General features: G+C 39.8%; 1 protein-coding gene across 23 annotated transcripts in view; it reads left to right on the forward strand.

Moving 5' to 3' along the window:
* The window catches only part of NFIB (nuclear factor I B), a 300457-nt gene that overhangs the window by 261344 nt on the left and 17192 nt on the right, over positions 1-21921 (forward strand). For 5 of the 23 annotated variants that reach the window (XM_083420048.1, XM_083420033.1, XM_083420051.1 and 2 more), the window contains exons 9-11: positions 3921-4086; positions 7790-7872; positions 18691-18779. The exons of 3 other annotated variants lie outside the window; for them this stretch is intronic. In XM_083420048.1, coding sequence (XP_083276174.1) covers positions 3921-4086; positions 7790-7872; positions 18691-18779 — 338 coding nt within the window. Of the gene's footprint in view, positions 1-3920; positions 4087-7789; positions 7873-18676; positions 18780-21921 lie in introns of those variants that run through there. 15 more of the 23 variants (XM_083420049.1, XM_083420043.1, XM_083420052.1 and 12 more) reach the window with 9 other exon arrangements.

Below are 21921 nucleotides of genomic sequence, written 5' to 3' on the forward strand. Positions count from 1 at the left end.
ATTGAGGACTTCTTGGATCATTCTTTGTCTAGCTCCTTCCCTTTGAACTTACCGCCTTGGGTGACCCTGCTGGGAGTACGAGACTTACAAGGGTCATAGGAATGTGCAAGCCCACTCACCATGACAAGGTGATGATCCAGCAAGTGAGACTAACCCAATTAATAGAAGATGTGCCTGCCTTACACACTTCAGTAATGCTGTTTTCATCACTGTTTTGCTTGCTGTAGCTTTGCAATGTTGCTCTGAAAATATCCCACGTTGCTGTTTTATTCAATAACAGATACTGTAAATTTAACGTATACCCAAGATTTCATTCTAATAATATTCAATTGCAACGAGGCATGGGGCCTCCATACCATAGCACCTCTCACTGTTCAATTTTCTGTGTCTCATCATAACCTCTGCAGTCAATACACAACCTGTTTGTGTTGCTGTTTTGACGCTAAGTTCATAAATCAAACATGTGCAGACAGGTGGCTTGGTGGCTGCTCACCAACTTTGGGATAAATTTATTCCCAAGGGACACCAGTTCCTGATGCTTTTTCCAAGATACAAGTGATTTTTTATTTATTTTAAGCTTGAGATGAGCATTTCGCATCTGTGAATATGGATTGGTTAGTTTTTGCTGTACTTTTCAGCCCCCACTGTCATCAATACTTTTCACTAAAGTCACTTCCTTTTACCATTGTGTTTCTGTTACAGTCATATCTCAGGTTACAGACGCTTCAGGTTGCGTTTTTTCAGGTTACGGACCACCGAAACCTGGAAGTACTGGAATGGGTTACTTCCAGGTTTTGGCGGTTGCACATGCACAGAAGCGCTAAATCGCGCTTTGCGCATGCGCAGAAGCACCGAATCGCAACCCACGCAGATCACGTTCACAACGCGAGCGTCCGCTGTATATACTAATATGCTTTCATTTTCTGGAACTTTCACTGAGAAAACGCTGTGAGTACCTAGATTTAGATTGCCCCGAACATTTGGAAACAGCTAATTAAAGCCTTAGAAATCACCCAAATAGTTATGCTGTCGTACCTTGGAAGTCAAACGGAATCCGTTTGGAAAACATTTGGAAACCAACTGCAGCCAACTGGAAGCCGCAGAAGTCCCGTCACACATTCAGCTTCCAAAAATAGTTCGCAAACCAGAATAGCCACTTCTGGGTTTACGGCATTCAGGAGCCAAAACGTTTGAGAACTAAGCTGTTCAAAAACCAAGGTATGACTATATTAACTAATCCATTAAATTAAGGAAAAGGCCATAGCTCGGTGGGAGAGCCATCTGTGTTTCATGCAGAAGTCACCTCTAGGAATATCTTATGCCTGAAATCCTGGACAGCTGCTGCTTTTCAGATAGATCAGTGGTCCAACACAGTATAAGGCATTTTCTAATTTAAGGGTATGGCAAGTGTGCCCCTGCAATTGAGAGGCCATGTGATGTCATCATGCCCCACGACATGCTTGTGCCATGCACATATGACGTAAGAACACCCCACAGTGTACATGTATGTCTGCCGGAGAATTTTGAGGGGGCTTGGCACCCTCCTTGATAATTTGGGGGGGCCCTCAGCCCCCCCCAGGCCTCCCTAGATGGTGGGCCTGGGGTATGGTGTATTTGTCTCAGCAAATTTAGCAAGAAAATATTAGTATGCATTGCAACTTCTTCTTCTTCTAATTCTTAAAGTAATTTGGATTCGTTTTTGTTTTCCAAGTTCTTTGTTGGGGGAAAATGTTTAGATGGCAACCCATAGCAAATAAAGAGAAACTGGATGTTTATAACCAAAAGCATGAACTGTGGGGCTACTCCTATCGTGGAGAAAGCTTAAATGTGACTTGCAAATAGTCTGTTGTTGTGTCCAAGAAAAAGAAGACAGCTGAACTGTGTGCATGAAATTCTATGTATGTGCACACTCACATATGTGTGCTTGTGTTTATTTATAAATGATCTCTCTTCCAGCTGGGCTTAGGTTTTCTGCAGCGACTTCTTCCCATCCGGATTATGTTTGCTTGTATCTGGTTCCTGTGTCATGTCCAGTCATTATATACAGTTCTTGATCTAGCCACTTTTCTGCTTCCTGAACGCAACTTGATTAGTTAGTGCATTTTCCAGTGAGCTATCTAGATTTTAGGCACTTTACAATCATATTTCAGTAACCTTTTGATGCAAATAGCTGAAGCAATCAGTTATGAAATTGGTCTGATTACTAGAGAAGTGAAAAGAAGTTGGAGGGCAGAGGAAGCAGTGTGTTAATTTTATATCTGAATTATTTTGGCTGTTTGCTTCATAGCAAAATAAGCATGCAGATTTCCACCTTTCAACCACTCTCTAGTTATCAGACCAATTTCAGTTTTAGACCTGTTTCCTTCTCCACTTAATGAATTTATGTTTAGTTAATCTAGAGGGCACTTCTAGACAACCTGTGTATTGAGCATTCATCCTGATTTGTTTGCAGGGAGATCAGATGAAAGTTGCCTCTTTAATGAGCACTCATTCTGTTATGTTTACAGGCAAGTTAGATTATGTTGTGTTAAGGCAAATGTTATCCCACAGTTTTGAGTGCATTTTCCTGCCACTTCCCTTATTGCAAGCAGTTAAATGTGTTGGGTTTTTTTTTGGGGGGGGGAGTAGGTTTATTGCGCAAGGCCTCCCAATCAACCCAAATTGCACAATCTGAATTTGCCAACGTTTGACTGAATCCTACCCCAAAATAGTGGGAGTCTGGAAGCACCTCTAGAATTTTACTATTGCCGTTGCATATCTAAACATAGGTAATATTTGATACTTACTCAGGATCACTTGCCGTGATCTGAATAAAAAGTGTGCGAGGAATTATTAAACTCACAATCTGCACTGTTTAATTTCAAATACATTGTTAGAGGCGTTTTGGGGGAATGTCTAAGATACACATTGAGGAAATTCTTTGTGATGCCCACCACCCCATGCTAGATAAATAAACAAACAAACAAACAAATAAATATGTGTGGCCTCCTTAAACCCTTTAGAATTATCCAGGCATGAAGTATAACAGGGGGAAATATTCGTTTATTTAGATTCATATACTGCTCTACCGCATAAGATTTCAAGGCAGTTCACAGAATAAAATACAGGATAAAAACAAGTACATAAGTAAAGCAAAACGGGGGTGGGGGACAATAACCCTCCCTTCCCACAGACACATTTAAAAGGCTGAAGAATATTAATCAGCCAAAGGTCTGGTTAAAGAGGAACATTTCTACCTGTCGCCCTAAAATATATAATGAAGGGACCAAGCGAACATCCCTGGGGAGAGCATTCCACAAATGGGGAGCCACGATACAGAAGGCCCTGTTCTTGTGTTGCCACCATCTGGACCTCAATTTGTACTGTTTTTTCAAATAATAATAATAATAATAATAATAATAATAATAATAATAATAAAATAACAACATTAATAGCACTTCAGTCAGATAGAATAATGGCTTTCACTAGTGAGTTTCTTATAAGGTAAATAGGCTCTTGGAAATATTACCCTCATGAGGATCACAAATCCCTAAATCTTCTTTCCTTTGCAGAGATAAGAATAAGAATAATTACTATTACTTATACCCCAACAGAATTTAAAGCACAATCAAACATTAAAAACTTCCCTAAACAGGACTGCCTTCAGATGTCTTCTAAAAGTAAGATAGTTGTTTATTTCCTTGACATCTGATGGGAGGGCGTTCCACAGGGCGGGCGCCACCACCGAGAAGGTCCTTCTGCCTGGTTCCCTGTAACCTAGCTTTTCTCAGGGAGGGAACCACCAGAAGGCCCTCGGCGCTGGATATAGCTACCAAAGTGACACAGGACAGCATTGGGGTTCTGGAAAACCCTAAAGTAGATCGCTCTCTTGAGCATTACATGTATATTTCACAAGGCGTTCTTCTGGTTTTGTTTTGTAGCCTAACAGCAGTGGTCAAGTAGTAGGGAAAATGCCTGGCCATTTTACTCCAGTTTTGGCACCCTCTCCCCATCACAGTACGGTGCGGCCTGTGACCCTGACCATGACAGACACTAAACCCATCATTACATCCACTGAAGGTGAGGCATCTTCACCTACAGCAACCAGTAAGTATTTTTCTAGGAAACAAACGCTGTCCATCAAAAATAAATCAATCAAAACCATTTCAAGTTAAGGCCAATATAGGTGCCTTTTCCTGCTATTTGACCAGGCAGATGCTCAAAGTCTGATAATAAAGGACATTGACAAGACATTTACTCTGTACAGTTATAATAACTCAAGTTACTGTATGACATTTGTGACACGGCAATCACAATCTCAGGGCAGGAAATCAAATTAATCTGAGCATCAATTGCCAGGAGAGAATGAAAGCTTGATTGTTAATTTAAAGATGGACATTCTCGTGACATTGAGAAGCAGACTCGGATTGGAAGCTTTTTAAATTTGCCAACACCTGGAATCAAAAAAGGGAGCGAGACAGACAGGAAAGAAAGAGGTTCATCTGATTCCTCCCAAGTGAGCTTTCATCCAAAACATACTTAATCAGACACATGATCCTCAATTAACCTAAGCATTTTAATTCATTAGAGATGATACTGAAAAATCTATGTTGGTTAACTATATTTAACGAGAATATCAAAGTTTTGCATTTGCTAATCCGCTATGTTGAATACCGTGGGTTGTATCCAGCTACACAATTGCACACATGGAAGAACTTTCACATGTTCAGTGGAACCTCCCCTCCTCATGCAGCCCCCCTCCAGTTGCTCTGGGGGTTCTCCCAAACCTCTGGAGCAGATGTTGGAGGGCGTGCACGAAAGTGAGGTGAGTAGAAGTTCCACACGTGTAATGATTTAGTTGAATACAAGCCCATATAATTACCCTATAGCCTTCAATGGAATTGCAGACATAGACATGCAGGGCCTATCAACTGTTAGAGCCACTTCTCAGGAATACAGCAGCCACAAGGAGAGGCCTGGGAACTTCTATATGCCATGGTAGCCACCCAGTTGCTGCAATTAAGTGGTCACCAGTTAGGTTGTCCCCATTGAATGAAATGCTCCTGGCACCAGTGTCCGCCAGGAATGTGTGGTTAGTGGCATGAGAATTTTGCACACAGGCCAAGCCATGCATTATTTACTTACATTATGGATGTCACATGAAGTCCCCACTACCTCAAAGTGCTTGGCAGTTTCCATGTTACTGTTCTAACACATCATGGTTCGACATTAACCTCCATGTTAGTCTGAAATTCAACATTGCAACTGTAATAAAAACACCACACACACACACACACACACACACACACATACCCTTTCACTAACTGAAAATTATTGTTGCAATCATGTAATGGCAAGTGACTTCTTTACCTAGATACTGGTTTCAAATTAAAATTTCTTAAATGTTAATAGCTCCCACATACAGTTAAACACGTATGGTTCCATCTACATACGATGTGAGGACAGTAGCAAAATTTCAGTTAGCTTAGATAAATCTAGACTGCTGCCCTTTTGTATAATGTCCATTTCATCTGACCACATCAAGATAGAGCAGAGTATAAAATAATGGAGTCTATAATCCTGTATACATGAGACCCCCAGGTATAGGGAGGTATATAAATTCAATAAAAAATAAAATGTACCTGGTATTAAATCCCATTGAACTCAGCAGGGCTTTTGAGTGGACTTTCATCAGATTGCACTGTTAGCAGAAGCAGAAGTCATTACCTACTAATTAATGAATTACCGTATTTTTTCGTGTATAAGACTAGTTTTTTTTTACCCAAAAATTAGGGTTAAAATTGGGGCTCGTCTTATACACAGGTAGTGCTAAGGGAAATTTTCTTAATTTGGACTCCCCAAAAATAGTCTTATACATGGGAGCATCTTATACACAGAAAAATACGGCAATTAATAGTGTTGTAATCTCTTCTGATTTCTTAAGTGTGCACAATTCTTGAACAGCAAAGAAGTTTTTAATTATCTATTCTTATTCTACCCTTAAGAATGGAATGAAACTAGAGCTTCAGATTTGACTCTGAGCATTAGTTGTTTCATCATATCTCATGTGCCTTCCAAGCAATATGGCACTAGTTAAGCAGTCACAAAATATTAAAAGCTTAAATAGTGTTTAAGGACGCAAGGGAACCCGCAGGTGCATTTCTTTGAGGATCCTACTTTAGGTCTTTGAGAATGGATATGATTAACACATGGTGAACATTGTGTTAGCAACATTCCCTTCGTGCATAAAGAGCAAAGGTATGCACAAATGGATTTCATTTGTGCATGAAAATTGCATTTATTTCAACATTAAATATTAAAGGCGTTTTACATATCTAAAATGTATTACATGCAGTGAAGAGATGGTTCTTTAATCTTAACATTTCACCAGGAAAAAAATGTAAAAGATTTGATCACTTCTATTTAAGCCTTGTTAAAAACTACATAGAATAATACGCACCATGGAGGAATTTCTTCTATGTATCTGAGACTGGCTGATCTATAATACTTTCCAAAGAGATGCTTTCAATTTTATTTCAAATGAATTAGAATTGGTCAAAAGATAAAAGTGTCACCAAAATGTGACATTAAGATAATTCCCAGTGCTGTTACCTATTCCTAGTTATATATCTTTATCCTAATCAGTGTGTACCAAAGCTGATTTAAATGGCTTTACACAGCATTTCACAAGTAAAAACTACTTTTGCTGAAATTATATGGAATAACATGTGTTCCTCCTTCATAGAAATATCATTTTACATGTAAACATGTAAAATGTTCCTTTAAAAGGAAATAAATAAGACACCATTTGTTTGTTTGTTTTAAATAGAAATATAATACCATTTAAATCGATCCTTTAGTGCTTATCTATTTGTTCTTTATGCCATTGGCAGTAGGAAGTTAAGATCACCTTACTATGAAATTGATTCAGGTAATGTAGATATTTTCAAACTAGGAGTCAGAGTAAAACAACCCACTTCTTTTGACACAATCAGAAGTTAATGACTTTCAGTCAACACACAACTATTTTCAATTCAAAAGGTAACCTACAGGGGAAAGGTGAATCATTCCATTAACCACACACACGGGGGAAAAAATGTTTTAGGAGCTTCTACATTATAGGTCAGTTTTCTAGAACTTACACTAAATACATTTGCTCCACAGTTTTCCAGTGTACAAAGCGCGAACATTTTAAATACAGTATTCGTATAATAAGCAGATGCTGCTTATATTAACTTCCAGAAGAGGGATTCCCAGATCTCCCTTTAGAAAAGGGGGGGGGGACACCTTTTATGCCTCATTTAAAAAAATAGCCTTAACCAGGGCTTTTAATCAGCTGGAACGCAGTGGAACTCAGTTCCGGCACCTCTCAGGTGGGAGCTATTGCCATTCTAAGAGAACAAGGGAGGCATTTCCTCTTTTTCTAGGAAAAATAGCACTGGCCTTAGCTCGGTTATGTTCTAAATCTGAGTGGTACTACAAATAAACCTCATTCTACTGTAGCAAATTGTTAGTCTCTGAATTTTGTTGTTTATGTGACTGCATTGAGTGAGCATCTGGCTGCACATCTCTTAAAGTGAGCTGGTAAAAAACACACACAACAAACTTGTATCATGTAGAGAAATTGTCACTGGCAAGGAAGGTGGCCCTGCCTTCATTCAGATTCCATTGAAGTCCATAGGTGTTATAAAACTCTATCCCTTAGTCAAATTCGTTCTTCGTAACTCTGAATTTCTCGTGTTTAAATTATACAGGGTAGAAATGGATAGGTGTCTATCTTCATCAATCTGTTTTGTTCTTCCTTAATCAGCCTACACAGCCTCAGGCACATCCCAAGCCAATCGATATGTGGGACTAAGTCCAAGAGACCCTTCTTTTCTACACCAACAACAGGTGGGCAAGTTTCACATAGGTATAAACAGTAAAAAGATGAGTATTTGCAATAAGTCCCTGCATCCATGTCGCCATTGACCTTAAAACTAGAACAGGATGAGTACCCTTAAACAAAACCTATTTGTATTGCAATATTTGGATAACTACAAGATGCTTCCGTAGGGTTCTGTAAAGGCTTTTCCACGGTGAATCTTTCAGTTACGTTATTTCTAAACTCCTGGAAGTTGAATATATATGAATGCCTCTGTGAAGAATCAGTACTACTAGTCAGAATTAAGTAGGATTAAGCAATACAATAGTTGATTCTCCAGCTATCTGATATCGTTTGATATTTGAACGTATACATTTATAGTTTCGAAAGAATAACAATACAATAAAATTCAATTGTAGAACATCATCATTCCTAGATTAATACATTCGGAGTGTATTGTTGATTTTACTGTGACGCAAGCTCCTTTTTGTTCCAATTTCTTTTACATCATTTACATTTCAAGTAGCATTTTAGATTTCACACCTCATTGATGCTGTAAATTTAATGAAAATAAATTGTTCGTCCAAAATGACAGCTGAGATTAATAGTGGCTAATAAAACAACCCAGCCCACCATCAATTAATAGTAGGGGCATGCAATACTGCCATACTGCTAGTTAGGCATAGAAGAAAACTAAATTCTGAAGCGTCAGAATTAAAATGTGCTTCATGATGATGCAAGAGGCTGTTTTTACAACTTACACAGTTCTGAAGCCTAATGTTGCCTATGCATACATTCTTTGTATGGTGATACAGTTAGACTGTTGCACCTGGAAATTGCACCTTAACCACCGAGGCCCGAGTGGCATTATACATATACTGTACCTTATGCAGAATTCAGTGAAACTTCACACATAATAGCTGATGCACAACAAAGGCTTTCTTGTTCTTTACCAGTGAGACTTCACTGAAAACATCTGCAAAGAGAAAATACCAAATAATGATTGGCTATTTCAAACCAACTATTTAAAGTTTCTGATATTATGCTTATAATTCGACCCGTATGCAGTCCCTTGAATTTAAGTACATACTTTTCTTTCTAAACAAAAAAACGCACACTCTTTCCTACACTGGATTTAAGAAATCTCATGGAACTGCAGTATTGACTTTCTTTAAGCTATGTTAGGCTGCAGTCCAAAGCCCTGATCTTCGCTGCTTGAGAGGATTAGGATTTTGCTTGCTACCAGCACCAGAGTTCATGCTGGCAGAATGAAGCATAAGGCCCCCTCAAACAGAATGTTAGCAGGGCCAGCCATGTATGTATCTTCTGGGTCTTGAGTCAGTTAGTTCTTCGGAGACCATTTGGCCTCACTTTGCTGCGCCAGCTTCTGCATGCCACAGCAAAACTGAAGAAGAAAAACCACACTCCCCAATTTTGCACCCTATGTGGCACAAGCTGGCAGCGCTCCAATATGTCCCAGTCCCTCGTTAGGACTGTTTTGCCCTTCCATCTATTAAGAAAGGGAGCAAAACGATTCCACATTCCTTGGTACTCTCTAGCAATCTTAACAATATATGCAAATAAGCTCGTCGCAGATTGGCAGTCCTCATGCTACAAACTCCATGTTTGCTCAATACGTTTTCTGATTTATTTATTTATTTATTAAAATGGTCTTTTTCATAGATTGGGTTGTATACGACTGTGTCCCTCTATCAGTGGAAGGCTCTTTGACAAAGCATTAATTTTGTTGGCTTTCATAAACAGAAAGGGTGTGTATGTGTGATGTGTGTGATTTTTGCATATCACCCTTTTGTAAATGCAAATTGCAGAGTCAGCTGTTTCAAAAGTACCCCAGCCCTCCAGAGCAGATTTTGGGGTTCAGCAGGAGGTTGCAGAGGGCATGTGGTGTTAACAAAAATAGTATCCCACCCCTTTCCACTCAAGTGAAATTTTGCCCGATAAAAAAGAATTCCACTGGTAGAGGCACACAACGAGATACAATTCAATATCAAGACATTAAGAAAATGCTATAAATGTGTCTGTATCTTCATGCAGAAATATATTCCTGTAAGGTAAAGTTAGGAGAAAGAGCTGGAGAGTTTCATAAAGTATTACTCTTTAATGGGTATGAATTTGTTGAGAGTTGAAAAAACCCATTACAGTGGTACCTTGGTTCCTGAACGGCTTGGCTCCCGAACAAATTGGAACAAAATAAGTGTTCCGGTTTGCGAATGTTTTTCAGAAGCTGAACATCCGACGCAGCTTCCACAGCTTCTGATTGAGTGCAGAAAGCTCCTGCAGGCAATCGGAAGCCGTGTCTTGGTTTTTCCAGTGGTTTCAGGAGTCAAACGGACTCCCGGAATGGATTAAATTCGAGAACCAAGGTTCCACTGTATAGATCCTAGACCCAGGCAATCATCTATTTGCACAGTACAGGAATAGGCTGTTTTACCTTCCACCAGGCTCCTAAAATAGCTTGTGATGTGAACATGCCACTTGGAATCCCATATGCGGAATGGTCTGATTTTTACCATCTCTTTAAGGTGGGATGAATGTGCAGATTAGAGGTTTTATGTAGGAAACTGGTTACATCACATTAGGTGCATATAGGTGGAGGGGCCCCCACTCCCACTCTACCACACAGATGGATCATCAGGTAAGTATGTGAACTGGGGCAATAGCCCCCTGCAATCCCAAATATTCTTCATTGTGTAGAATGAGAGCTTGGAATATTTTCTTTTTATTATTATTTAAATGTAACTGCAGTTGGAGAGGAGATGCGAGGTACTAAAAAAAATAGTGAAAAGGTATTTTGCCATTTCCTCCCCCCACCCCATTCTGTAATTAATTATATGTTTAAGTGTACTTTTGTGTACAACTTTTTGTCCCAGTATATGATAATGGTCACAAACTCAGTGACTATATAGGAATAAACAAATGCATGGAGGATAGGTCTATCAAGAGCTGCTGTTCAGAAGCAGTTTAGTACTGAGTACTAGAGGCTGTCAACAAACTATAGGGAACAAGGATGCCAACTCTATGGAGCTGAGGTGTCTTCTCCTCCCAAAAAAAAATATCTGCTGGGAGGGGTCTGGGCCATCTCATTGTTAAGGGGCTGAGTTCAGGGTGGCTTCAGTGGCCGGCTCCTCCTGAGCGCAAGGGAGGAGGAGCTACCGGCAATTGAAACTCCTGCCCTGGGCTCCGCGCTCAGCCTCCTCCCGGCGCATGATGTCACACACCCATGGCAAGCACCTGTGAAAGGGAATGACCTTGGCTAACCTGACTTCTTTGCGAGTTTCAGGTTGAACATTGCTAAATGAAACAAGTGAAAGGATCATGGTCTAATCCAGGAAAACACCGTATTTTTCAGTGTATAAGATGCCCCCATGTATAAGATACCCCCTTACTTTTGGGGACCCCAAATTTAGAAAATGGGCACATGCACTATCTGTGTATAAGATGCACCCAGATCTTTAACCTTATTTTAAAGTAAAAAAATGAAACCTGGTCTTATACACGGAAAAGTACGGTAATTCTTGGGTTCTTAAAGATACTTAATTAGGAAATAGGTTACATTTGTGGCTGCTTTGTAGAAATAAGATGCTGCAATTAGAAAGCTATAGGCATATTAAAAAATAGGATTTCCAACTGCAGTCATACCTTGGATCCCAAACGCCTTGTGAGTCGAACGTTTTGGCTCCCGAACACTGCAAACCCAGGAGTTCCGGTTTGCAAAATTTCTTTGGAACCCAGACATCTAATCCAGCTTCCGATTGGCTGCAGGAACTTCCTGCAGCCAATTGGAAGCCATGGCTTGGTTTCCGAACGTTTTGGAAGTTGAACGGACTTCTGGAACGGATTCCGTTCAGCTTCCGAGGTATGACTGTACTTATTTGATATATGGCTCTTACTCCTAAAAATGTCTCGGAAATGACAATGCATATAATGTTATTGTCTTGTGTGTGATGGGGCAAGGCGAAGCACACATGCAGAAATTGCCTAAATTACTTGGACAGAGTAAAGGTTATGCTTTGGTAAGGCAGAAATAAGATTGATTTACTGTGTCCTTTCATTACTTTACAACAATTTAAAAGAGACCACTTTTCCTGTGGCAGGTCCTAAATGCATTTGGTTTAAAGTAGGCCGTGATGAATGAAAAGAAAAATCAAGGGGTACATGAAATAAAGGCAATCAATCATTTTATATTAGTTGAGAGAAATTCTAAATTAGAAAGCCAATGGTTTTAGTTCCAGAGAGGTGTTTTAAACATTCACCATTCCTTTTAATATACTTTGACCCCTTAGGAATAAATATTGTCACAGGTACATTCTGTGTTTCACAGGAGGAGCCATTGGAGAGATTTATTCTCTCTGGTTATGAGAGGTATTGACGTTTATTCTTGAGTGCTTTTTTATTATTAAGTAACATAACATAGCCTATATAAATTGTAGTAATGACCATAAATTTAGGCTGCTTGTATAGTTGATGATTCTCCTTAAAAATAGTCTCTTCAAAAAAATAATAGTTTGGTGGAATTTCCAATGAAGCAATTTATTACTGAAAGTTGCTGGAATGTTTCCATCGATGGGAGCATTATAAATATAATTTTGAGAGCTCGTGTGCATGGGGAAGCAATATGACATATAGATTTTAATTTACAGACCAGGACACTATGAGATGCATGTTATTAAACATGTAACTTAATATGCGGATAGCTACAAAGTCAGGGTTATTATTAGGAATCATAAATCTAACCATTCCTTTTTTCTGTGGTGGTCACACATTGGCTCCTAGCTACTTTAAATTGCTAAATATTTCCATGCTAAAGCAACAATAGCATAATAAATCTTTTTTTAAAAAATTAAACACAGATTTTTTTTTTTTAAGGCTGATAGGCCTATGCAGCTGCTGATTTATTTATTTTTTTATTGAGTAGCCAGTTATAGAATTGTAGAGTTGGAAGGGACCTTGAGGGTTGTCTAGTCAAACCCCTTGCCATGCAGGAATTTGTTTTCCAGCATGGGGCTCAAACCCACAACCTTCAGATTAAGAGTCCATTTCAATAATTGCTGTGCATTGCTTTTAACCATTTTTTTTAAAAAATAAAAAAATTCTGGACACTGCCCTGGTGTTTTGTGAGAGGGCTGTATATAAATACTTCTATAACTAAATAATGTAGGCGACCACTTTGAGTCAATTGCGGCGCAGATGAAATTGTTAATATTGGTAATCAATGGATTACTCTGGATTCATTTCCTTCACTTCATTTTCTTCTTTGTTCATGGTTAAAGAGCAAAGATTCTTAGTCCTTAGTTTTGCCACCTGACCTTGATGTTGTTAATCAAAGAGTAACGCATCAAGGAGCTTCTGGTTTTATAGAAGCTGCAAAGGGTTCCATAATGAAATGAATGGCAGATGCCTTGTCTGCCTTTTCTTAGCTTTCCTAGGGCAGCCTTCCTCAAATGGGCATGCTCCTGAAGTCTTCACTGCAAGTCCCATCAGCCCCAGCCGACATCACCATTGCTTTGAGATGATAGTTGCACTCCAACAACAATTGGTGGGCACCAAACAGGAAGGGTGGGTCTATGGTACACTTTCAGTTTGTGTAGGGCAGGCACGTCCAACTTTGACCTGAACCCCCCCAACCCCCCCCCAAAAACAGGGCTTTCCTTCCTAAAAAAAAAAAAGCTCAACAATGTTGACCTGAACCTGCAAAAAGGAGGTAGATCACTGCCAGTTTTTAACTCTGTGAGTAGATTACAGTCTCTTGGTAGTTGGCCACCCCTGGTATAGGGCAATGGTTGAGCTCAACATGAGTTGTTGTCAACTAGTTGTAAATAAAGATTTATACCTCTGAGCTTATCTCAGAATCTCCTACAAAGGTAGAGAAGGTTTTGCGGCAGACAGATCATTGCAGAACGAGTTCTGGGGTCGGGGGCTGAACTTTTAATGATCTGAAGTGAAACTTTTGCTAATGAACAGGCTCTTTTCCAACTCATACCATTGGCTGGAGTTATAGCCAGGATTTCAAATGTTTATTAGTTTGTAAAAAAGAAACTGGAATTGTATATTCCCCTGATTTAACAACTGCTGTTTTTTTTAAAAAAAAACTTTTCACTAGAATGGGCTAGGAAATGATGTGAAACTTAAATATTTATTAAAGTTTTAAAATGCTTTGTAATAGATCACCTTTCCACCAAGGCGAGTACATTTTCACGACCTAAATGTTATAATTCTAATTTCTTATGGGCAGGACGATTTTACAGAGACAATATACCTAATTAAAAAGCCTGGGGAAGTGAAAGCAGAAGAGAATTATTTATCATATTTAAAATGTTAGTCTTCTATGTGCTGGTGTTGGTCCAGTTACTGATATATTCTGAATACCATAGCACTACATAACATTAAGGTATGGGTTTTTACCAGTGCTTGGACTCTGAATTTGTAGATATATATAGGGGTACATAGAATTACCTTTAGGCAGGTTTGCCCCCCCCCCTTTGCACCAACCCAAGAATATGAGATGTAGTTAAAGAAAACTACAAATCTCACACACCAGACTGGCATTTCACAGCAGCCATTCCAGCAGGAAGTTGTAGCTCAAGACACATCTTTTGGCTTTTACATGATTCCATTAATAGTGGAATAAATCTTCTTTATTCAAATCATATACGAGGAAGCTGAAACAATAATTGCAGACACTGTCTATGGACTCAACATTGTCAGGCAACGACTGAAAAGGCACTAGAGATTTTTCTCCAACAAAGCTTTAATAGATTTAGGAAACAAGTTATCGACGCTTAGGCTGTTCGCATTGTGTCTCTTATCATAATTGACAGTTTGACGTAAAACCTAGTCACATGACTGTCAGAGACACATGCAAATGGATAAGAGGTCACATTTCACATACTCTTGTTGGAAAGGAAACACATTTAAAGGAAGTTTCACTCAAAACAATGACAATATGCATATGTTTATAGCCTTCCTCAGTCAACAAAAAGCAAAGCTTGGTCTCATATCACTTGCTGCCTTTTCCATATATATATTTACCCAAGCAGCTGAACAAAGAGGTGTGGAAGGAATATTAACCTTAGAAACTTTGTTAAGACATGGGAGAATAATATTAAATGATACATGATGTGTTTAAGAAAATTAGTTGTAAGTTTGTAATTTTTTTAAAAATACAATACTAAAAATGGGGTGGGTGAGTTTCAATTAAGACGTCCCTGTTTCCCGGGGACAGTCCCCGGATTTACAAATCAGTCCCCATACAAAATCCACTGAAGTTGAAAAGTGTCCCTGGATTCATTGAAAAAAGTCTGGCAACCTTAGTTTAAATAGCATTATATGAAAATTAGATTGGGATCCAAAGAGTTGCCTGCTTCCCAACTCCCAGCTCCCTTGCAGCCCAACAGATTCCAATTTAAAATGCTTGTGTCTTGATCCAGCAAGAGAGATGCAGCTGATCTTTGCTTCTGGTACTTGGGACGGTGATTGCAAATCCCAATGTTGCATTAGGAATCAACCTGTGCAACTCAGTTCCTGCAATCCTGTACGTATTTACCTAGGGAGTTAGCCCTATAAAATGGCCCTTCACAATGGTGACCATCATCTTAAAAAATAAAGAAATCACATCTGTTATATGTTGAATGAATAGGTGCCAGTTGCTGCATGCATTTAGAATAGCAATTTACATGCAGGCAAGTTATTACTGCAGGTGTATCTTTGGATTAGGTGCTCTGGGGGGGGGGTGTGTATGTATAATTTTTATATTCTTAGGTTAAGGTGGCCGTCTTACTGGCATGTGTGCAATTGCACATTTATTTTTATATTTAAAAGTATTTGTATGCAAAGTATATTACTGGTGGCAAATATTACAAGCTTTGCAGTTTTCTTAAATTACCATAGGCCATACTATTACCATACCATTCAGATCCTATTACACGTGTATTATTTATCATAGTTATTGGTAAGAGGATCTGAAATTATTTAATAAGGCCAGTATATTGACACACTTTCTAATCAATATAAAGGTTTTGTACTAGTTTCTAAAGTTTTGCTTTAAAAGCTTTTGACATATTTAGTTAAGGGTCTACTCATATTTTGTGCCAAACCACCCCTCCCCCCTAACTGTAATTCAGAACACAAAGCATGGCTTGAGTTTTCAGTTGTCAGGCAAACCATGATTTCAGATTTCTCACCTATTTTGATTTCTGTTTGCTCAGCACTCTTAGCTACAGTGTCTTCCAGAAGCAGAACAACAGTTGCGTGTCGAGGTCCCCAAGCCACCCTCAAATAAAACACAATTCACACAGAATTTTTAAGGTTTTTGGCATTATTTTTTGGCCACAACTTTCTTGATTACAGAATGTGAGTGGTTGCTTAGGCATTGGTTCGCGACTATCTGTTCCCACCTAGAGGGATAGAATTGACATCTGCAAGCCTGCGAAAGTCAATAAGGGAAAACATTTTGGGGAGAGAATAGAGCTGCTTACCATGCCCTCCCCAAATGCTCCCAGGGGCTCTTGCGTGGCCCTAGCCCCTTGACAGGCGTTTGGACAAAAGCATGGCAAGCCCCTGGATTCCTTTAATGGGATACCCTTGCAGCAGCAGCATTGGAAGGGCAGGCACAGCCAATTCATACCCCTCCACCAGCCAAATTTAACCAGTGCCTAACCGCAACCTTATAAGTTATGACGATTTGCTACACAGTAGGCCCCAAAAAATTGGAACCAGCCAATTATCCAAATGGAAAAATTCCTACCAGGCCCTTGCCCCAAAGCAGACGACCCCATGACAGGCATAGCAAGGTCAACTCAAACAGCCCTAAATATGGAGAGGGTGGGCAGGTGATCTGATGTGCGCAGCGAAAAGAGGCAGCTCAATGCTGCGTGCAGGGAATAAATAGCCCCTTGGCTGTCAATCATAAATTGCAACATCAAATTCTTCCCAACAACCAAGAGGTGCCCAATAAGATTCTTGGCCATCCAAACTAACCTGCTCAGCAACAGAGGGATGTCTTGTTTGCGCCCACCGCAACACGTGCTCTCCATGAAGGAGAACACGCTCTGTAGCTCTTGTTTTTCAGTTCAGATATAATTCCCAACCATAACTGGCACTCATCATAGCTTACAAACCCAATTTTCAAACCTAGGTTTCTGATTCTGGTTTGCTGATCAATTACAAACCATTGTTTGTCAATTCAGACAGCACAGGGTACGATTTCTGCGACTGAATCTGAATTGAGCCTGGTTAGGTTTAATAGATGATTGCACACAAATATTGCAGATGCAATTTTTATAGTTAAAATGCTGCCCCCTTAAATTTAACCATTAACAAAGAAGATGTTGCCCCCCCCCCAAAAAAAAGTTTGGCTCCACATCTACACCAGTGTGCTACTTAAGATCATTGAAGTTTAGTGATTTCCTTCAAGCTCACAGTCTGATTCACTCTGAAAAATACTGCATGTAGAAAATTTTATAGCAGACACCCACTGTTCTCCAGGCATAATCTCTAGTACCGTAGCAGTACTTGAGAATTATTCTAGGCAGGAATGTCTCTCTTTCTGGTTGATTTTCCTGGTCCCTCCCCCCCCCCCCCGATTTTTTTAAAAAGATCACTCTGAATTCTTCAGATAACGAATAAGAAAACAGTCAGGGAAGGCCCTTTTCCATTTCTGAAGACTCAACGGCAGGAAAAGCAAGAGGGTAGCAGTCAGACAGGGTCAAGGCATGGCTATTATCTTGTCCTCAGCATATATGTTTTTCAGGAAAGGACTATAATAAATTGAGCTGCTGTGAAAGTCATTGCTCTAACTTTTAGAGGCACTTAAGGCTTTCCATTGGGGGATGGGAGGAAGAACAGCTTTTAGGTACAATTAATTACAGTATCCGTGTTATCTTAATTGAATTTGAAAGTGTGATTTGGTACTTTTTAAATAGTATTTTTATAGTATTGGTGAGTAGGGATTGAAATCATACTTTTCCTAGGCTTTCTTCATTAGACTAGATGGGGCTTATTTGCTCAAACATAAATATAATCACTGCATCTTTTCAGGAAATCTGCTAGCACTGTAGGGCAGCTGCCAGATAAATGGCTGTATAGGGTTACATGAATAATTAGTGAAGAGCTGCGCCGATGATTTGGTGATCTGGGAAGAATTTGTTTCAGCTTACATGTAATGCATTCTCCACTGTATTTTAAAGTCTTTTAAATGGTATTATTTTGCTTCTAGAGCTAGATTAGATTATTTTACCACTGCATGTTAAGTGATGCCATATTCAGTAACACTAAATTAATCAACCTCTATTACAAATGCCTCCACCCTTCTTGAACAGTAAGATAAGGTCATTATGTAATTTTGGATCCTCTTTCCTTTAAATTGCATGTCATCTGTGTATCACCAAATGCATGCTTTCAAGGTATTGATTTTTCCCCCCTCCCCCTGTCCTTTCCCCCCTAGTACATTGAATAATTTTAAGTGGTTTTGCTTTTCCTTTTTTGTTTTTAAATTCACTATTGAACATTAACATTTCTTTTTTTCCCCCCAGCTCAGTTTATAATATAATTAATTGCTAAATACCGGTTATTCTTTTATGCTTTTATTAATGGAGAAACACATCCAAGTAGCATTTTCTTAATGTGAGGAAAAAGTAGGATTTTGTTTTGCACAAGATGTGTTACAATTTTATTTTTGAAATTGTTTTCGTTTTTTTACACTAGTACTACTACTACTTGGGGATGTAAGGTTTGTGCCATGTAAAGTACTAGTTTGCATGCATTCATTTAAATACTAAAAACTGTAGTACTGCTCGATCCATATCTGACTGCTAGGTTTCAATTGACAGCTGAGGATTTGTGACTGGACCTTGAATCAAAACGGCAGGCATTTATACCCCAGTGGCAATGAGGATACATTGGGAATTACTTGGCAAAGGTAAAATTTTAATTATTTCCAAACCTAAACTCTCTTGGGTTCTTCGTTATCTGTTTCAGGTGGCCTTCGGGAATATATTTGTCAAGATCTTAACTACAGTATATATATATATATATTTTTTGTAACGTCTCTTGAATTACATGTTTTAGATTAGCTGAAATGATGCAAATTGAACTTTTATCGGTTAAAGCACTTGGGATACGAAATGTTGGCTGTCAAGTATAAAAGTTTGTGGAAGAATCAAATTTATGGCTGCATGTTTTGAGGCTTGCAAGTTCATAATCAGAGATTATATGGGTTAAAAAAAATAACAAAAAGGAACTGGTACAAGAGAGCAGTTTAGACAACGTACTCAGAAAAAACAGTTGATCTGAATTTCAAACATTAGTATGTTTACCGAGGTAAGTTAGAAGTCACATGTCTTAAAACTAGCATTTGCTTTCATAAAGATTTTTACTCTTTACAGGTGAGAGAAAAAAAACTATTTCTACAAAAGACAGGATTTTTTTAAAAGGTTGTTTATTTGATCATGGCTTTAGCATTATGTGTGAACAAGTTAAGCTGCTTAACGATGGTTTGCTTACTGCCAACAAACAATGATATGAAACCCTTGTTTCTTGTAATTTTGGCATGGCATTACATGTGAACTCAGCTCAGGGATTGTTTTTGTTGTTCTCGTTCACACATCTTGGCAAAGAGTATATTAAGGTACGTCAGCCTTGTCTTGATGATCCTCCTTGTGGAAATCACACAACTGATTCCCCCCCACCACCCCACACAATAATGTTAGTATTGTCTAACAACAAGAATCACTCCCCGGTTCTTGGAAAACCATACAAGCTCCTAGTCCATATTTCCTATTGCATAGGCACATTGAGCACACATATTCACTCACCATACATATAAGACATACATGTTTCTCTCTCACACACAATCATATATAGATAGCCAACATATTTCTCCCTATTTGTGTGTGTGCAGGGGAAGGTAGGTTTTGGGGCCCCACACTGAAGGCACCCTGGTGCCGAAAAACACTCCCCAAGCATCACCTGCTGAAGATAGCCGTCCAAGTAGGACCAGAACCACTGCAAAGCATTACTTCCCACCCGAAACTCAGATCGCCTCTCCATGAGTATCAAAGCCGCTGAGAGATCGAGGAAGATTAACAGGGACACATTGCCCCTGTCTCTCTTCCTACAGAGGTCGGGATTATTTATGAGCCCCCAACTTTTTCTTTAGATTATATTATTTTACAGTCTTACCTTGGTTTTCAAACAGCTTGGTTCTTGAACCTTTTGGCTCCCGAACACCACAAACCAGGAAGCGACTGTTCTGGTTTGCAAACTATTTTTGGAAGCTGAAAGTCCGACGGGGCTTCCATGGCTTCCAATTGGCTGCAGGAGCTTCCTGTAGCCAATCAGAAGCTGTGCTTTGGTTTCCGAACATTTTGGAAGTCGAACAGACTTTCAGAACGGATTCCATTTGGCTTCCAAGGTACGACTGTATTTCAAAATAAATCACTCATTAAGAAGAAGAAAAAGACGAGTTTGGATTTGATATCCCGCTTTATCACTACCGTAAGGAGTCTCAAAGCGGCTAACATTCTCCTTTCCCTTCCTCCCCCACAACAAACACCTCACAGAGTGTGGTTCAAAGAAGTGTGACTAGCCCAAGATCATCCAGCAGCTGCATGTGGAGGAGCGGAGACGCGAACCCGGTTCACCAGATTATGAGTCTACCACTCTTAAGCACTACACCACACTGGCTCTCTTGATATAGACCACTTTTCAGCATTGCAAACATTGCCCAAATATATACAGAGATAGACTTTAGTTTTGTATGGTTTATGGTTCTATCACATTGTACACTTTAATTAAGTGAAAAACAATAAATTTCCTACACACACACACACACACACACACCATCCAAAAATATAAGTAACATCCCCCCATATATTAAAAATGCTCAATTTTAAGAATACAAGACTTGAAGGAGTTTTAAGTCTTGTATTTCTTCATCAAGTGAAAACACAGCAGAATGGATGTGGAACTGTTGTTGAAGAGAGGTTCCAGAATCTTGGATATACATTTGTGTTCACCATAGGGTCAGAAAGCTGCTCTCTTTCTGGTGGTGGTTCATTGAATTGAGTCTTTAGAAATGTTTGACAAGAAGTATGAGCTATGACTTGATATGAGAATTTCAGTGGCTGCCCTCGAGAGTCACACAGGACCAGCTGGGTGAGGAAGAGTGGCCAGAGGCTGTCTCCCAAGAGCCCCCAGGGAGGGCTCCAAAGATGACAAGTTACAGCCTGGAGCCTGGTGGTGGGACACTGAGAAGCAGTCAGCAGAAGGGACGAACTGGGAGCTGACAGAAACAGGAGACTTGAGGGGACTCAGGAAATGGAAGGGCCTTCCAGGAAGCATGTATGCAGTCAGTCCCAGTCCTGCTGACTCTCCTTCTCCTCTGACCCCCCACACCAGGAGGGTCTTGCATGTTGCTGAGCAACGTGCCAGACAGACCCAGAGGAGGAGCTCACCCAGTCAACTCAGCCTTCGCCTGCTTGGGAGGGAACCAGAGTGAGAGGCTAGAGGGGAGGGGCATGCCTAGAGCTTAGCAACAGCAACGCCTTCATTGAGTTAAGACGAACCAGGGACATTGCTGTGTTGTTGTTTTTCTGATAATAAAAAGCTAATTGCGTCCTGTGCTTTCTGTGTGTGTGCCAGCCCTGTGGATGACCTGGCTCCTTGACAGGTCCTAGAATGCTTATAATTTGAGCTTGCAGCTACCCTACCTCCCAATCAGTCTTGGCTGCACTGTTTTTGGTTGTCACCGAGTTTGATCTCTGTAAATAAGGCATAACTCCCTAGATCATTGTTGTGCCATTGAAGGGTCCAGCACAGGACAGCTTGCAATATTTAAGCCTTTCTTATTTGGCAGTGGCTCATGAGCTGGCTCAGCACTGTGGTAGTTCAGGCAAGCTATAGCAACAGGGCCGTCTTTACTTGGGGATGCAAGGGGTGTGGGGCACCCGGGCGCCAAATGATGGGGGGGAGGCAAATGTACACCTACTGTATACCAGTCCCTCTCAATTGGCGGCTGTGAAAAGCAAAGGCATGAAAGTCCCCGCCCCCCTCCTCCATCG

Source organism: Podarcis tiliguerta (assembly GCF_965153285.1).
Source record: "Podarcis tiliguerta genome assembly, chromosome: 17".
Classification (NCBI taxonomy): Eukaryota; Metazoa; Chordata; class Lepidosauria; order Squamata; family Lacertidae; genus Podarcis; species Podarcis tiliguerta.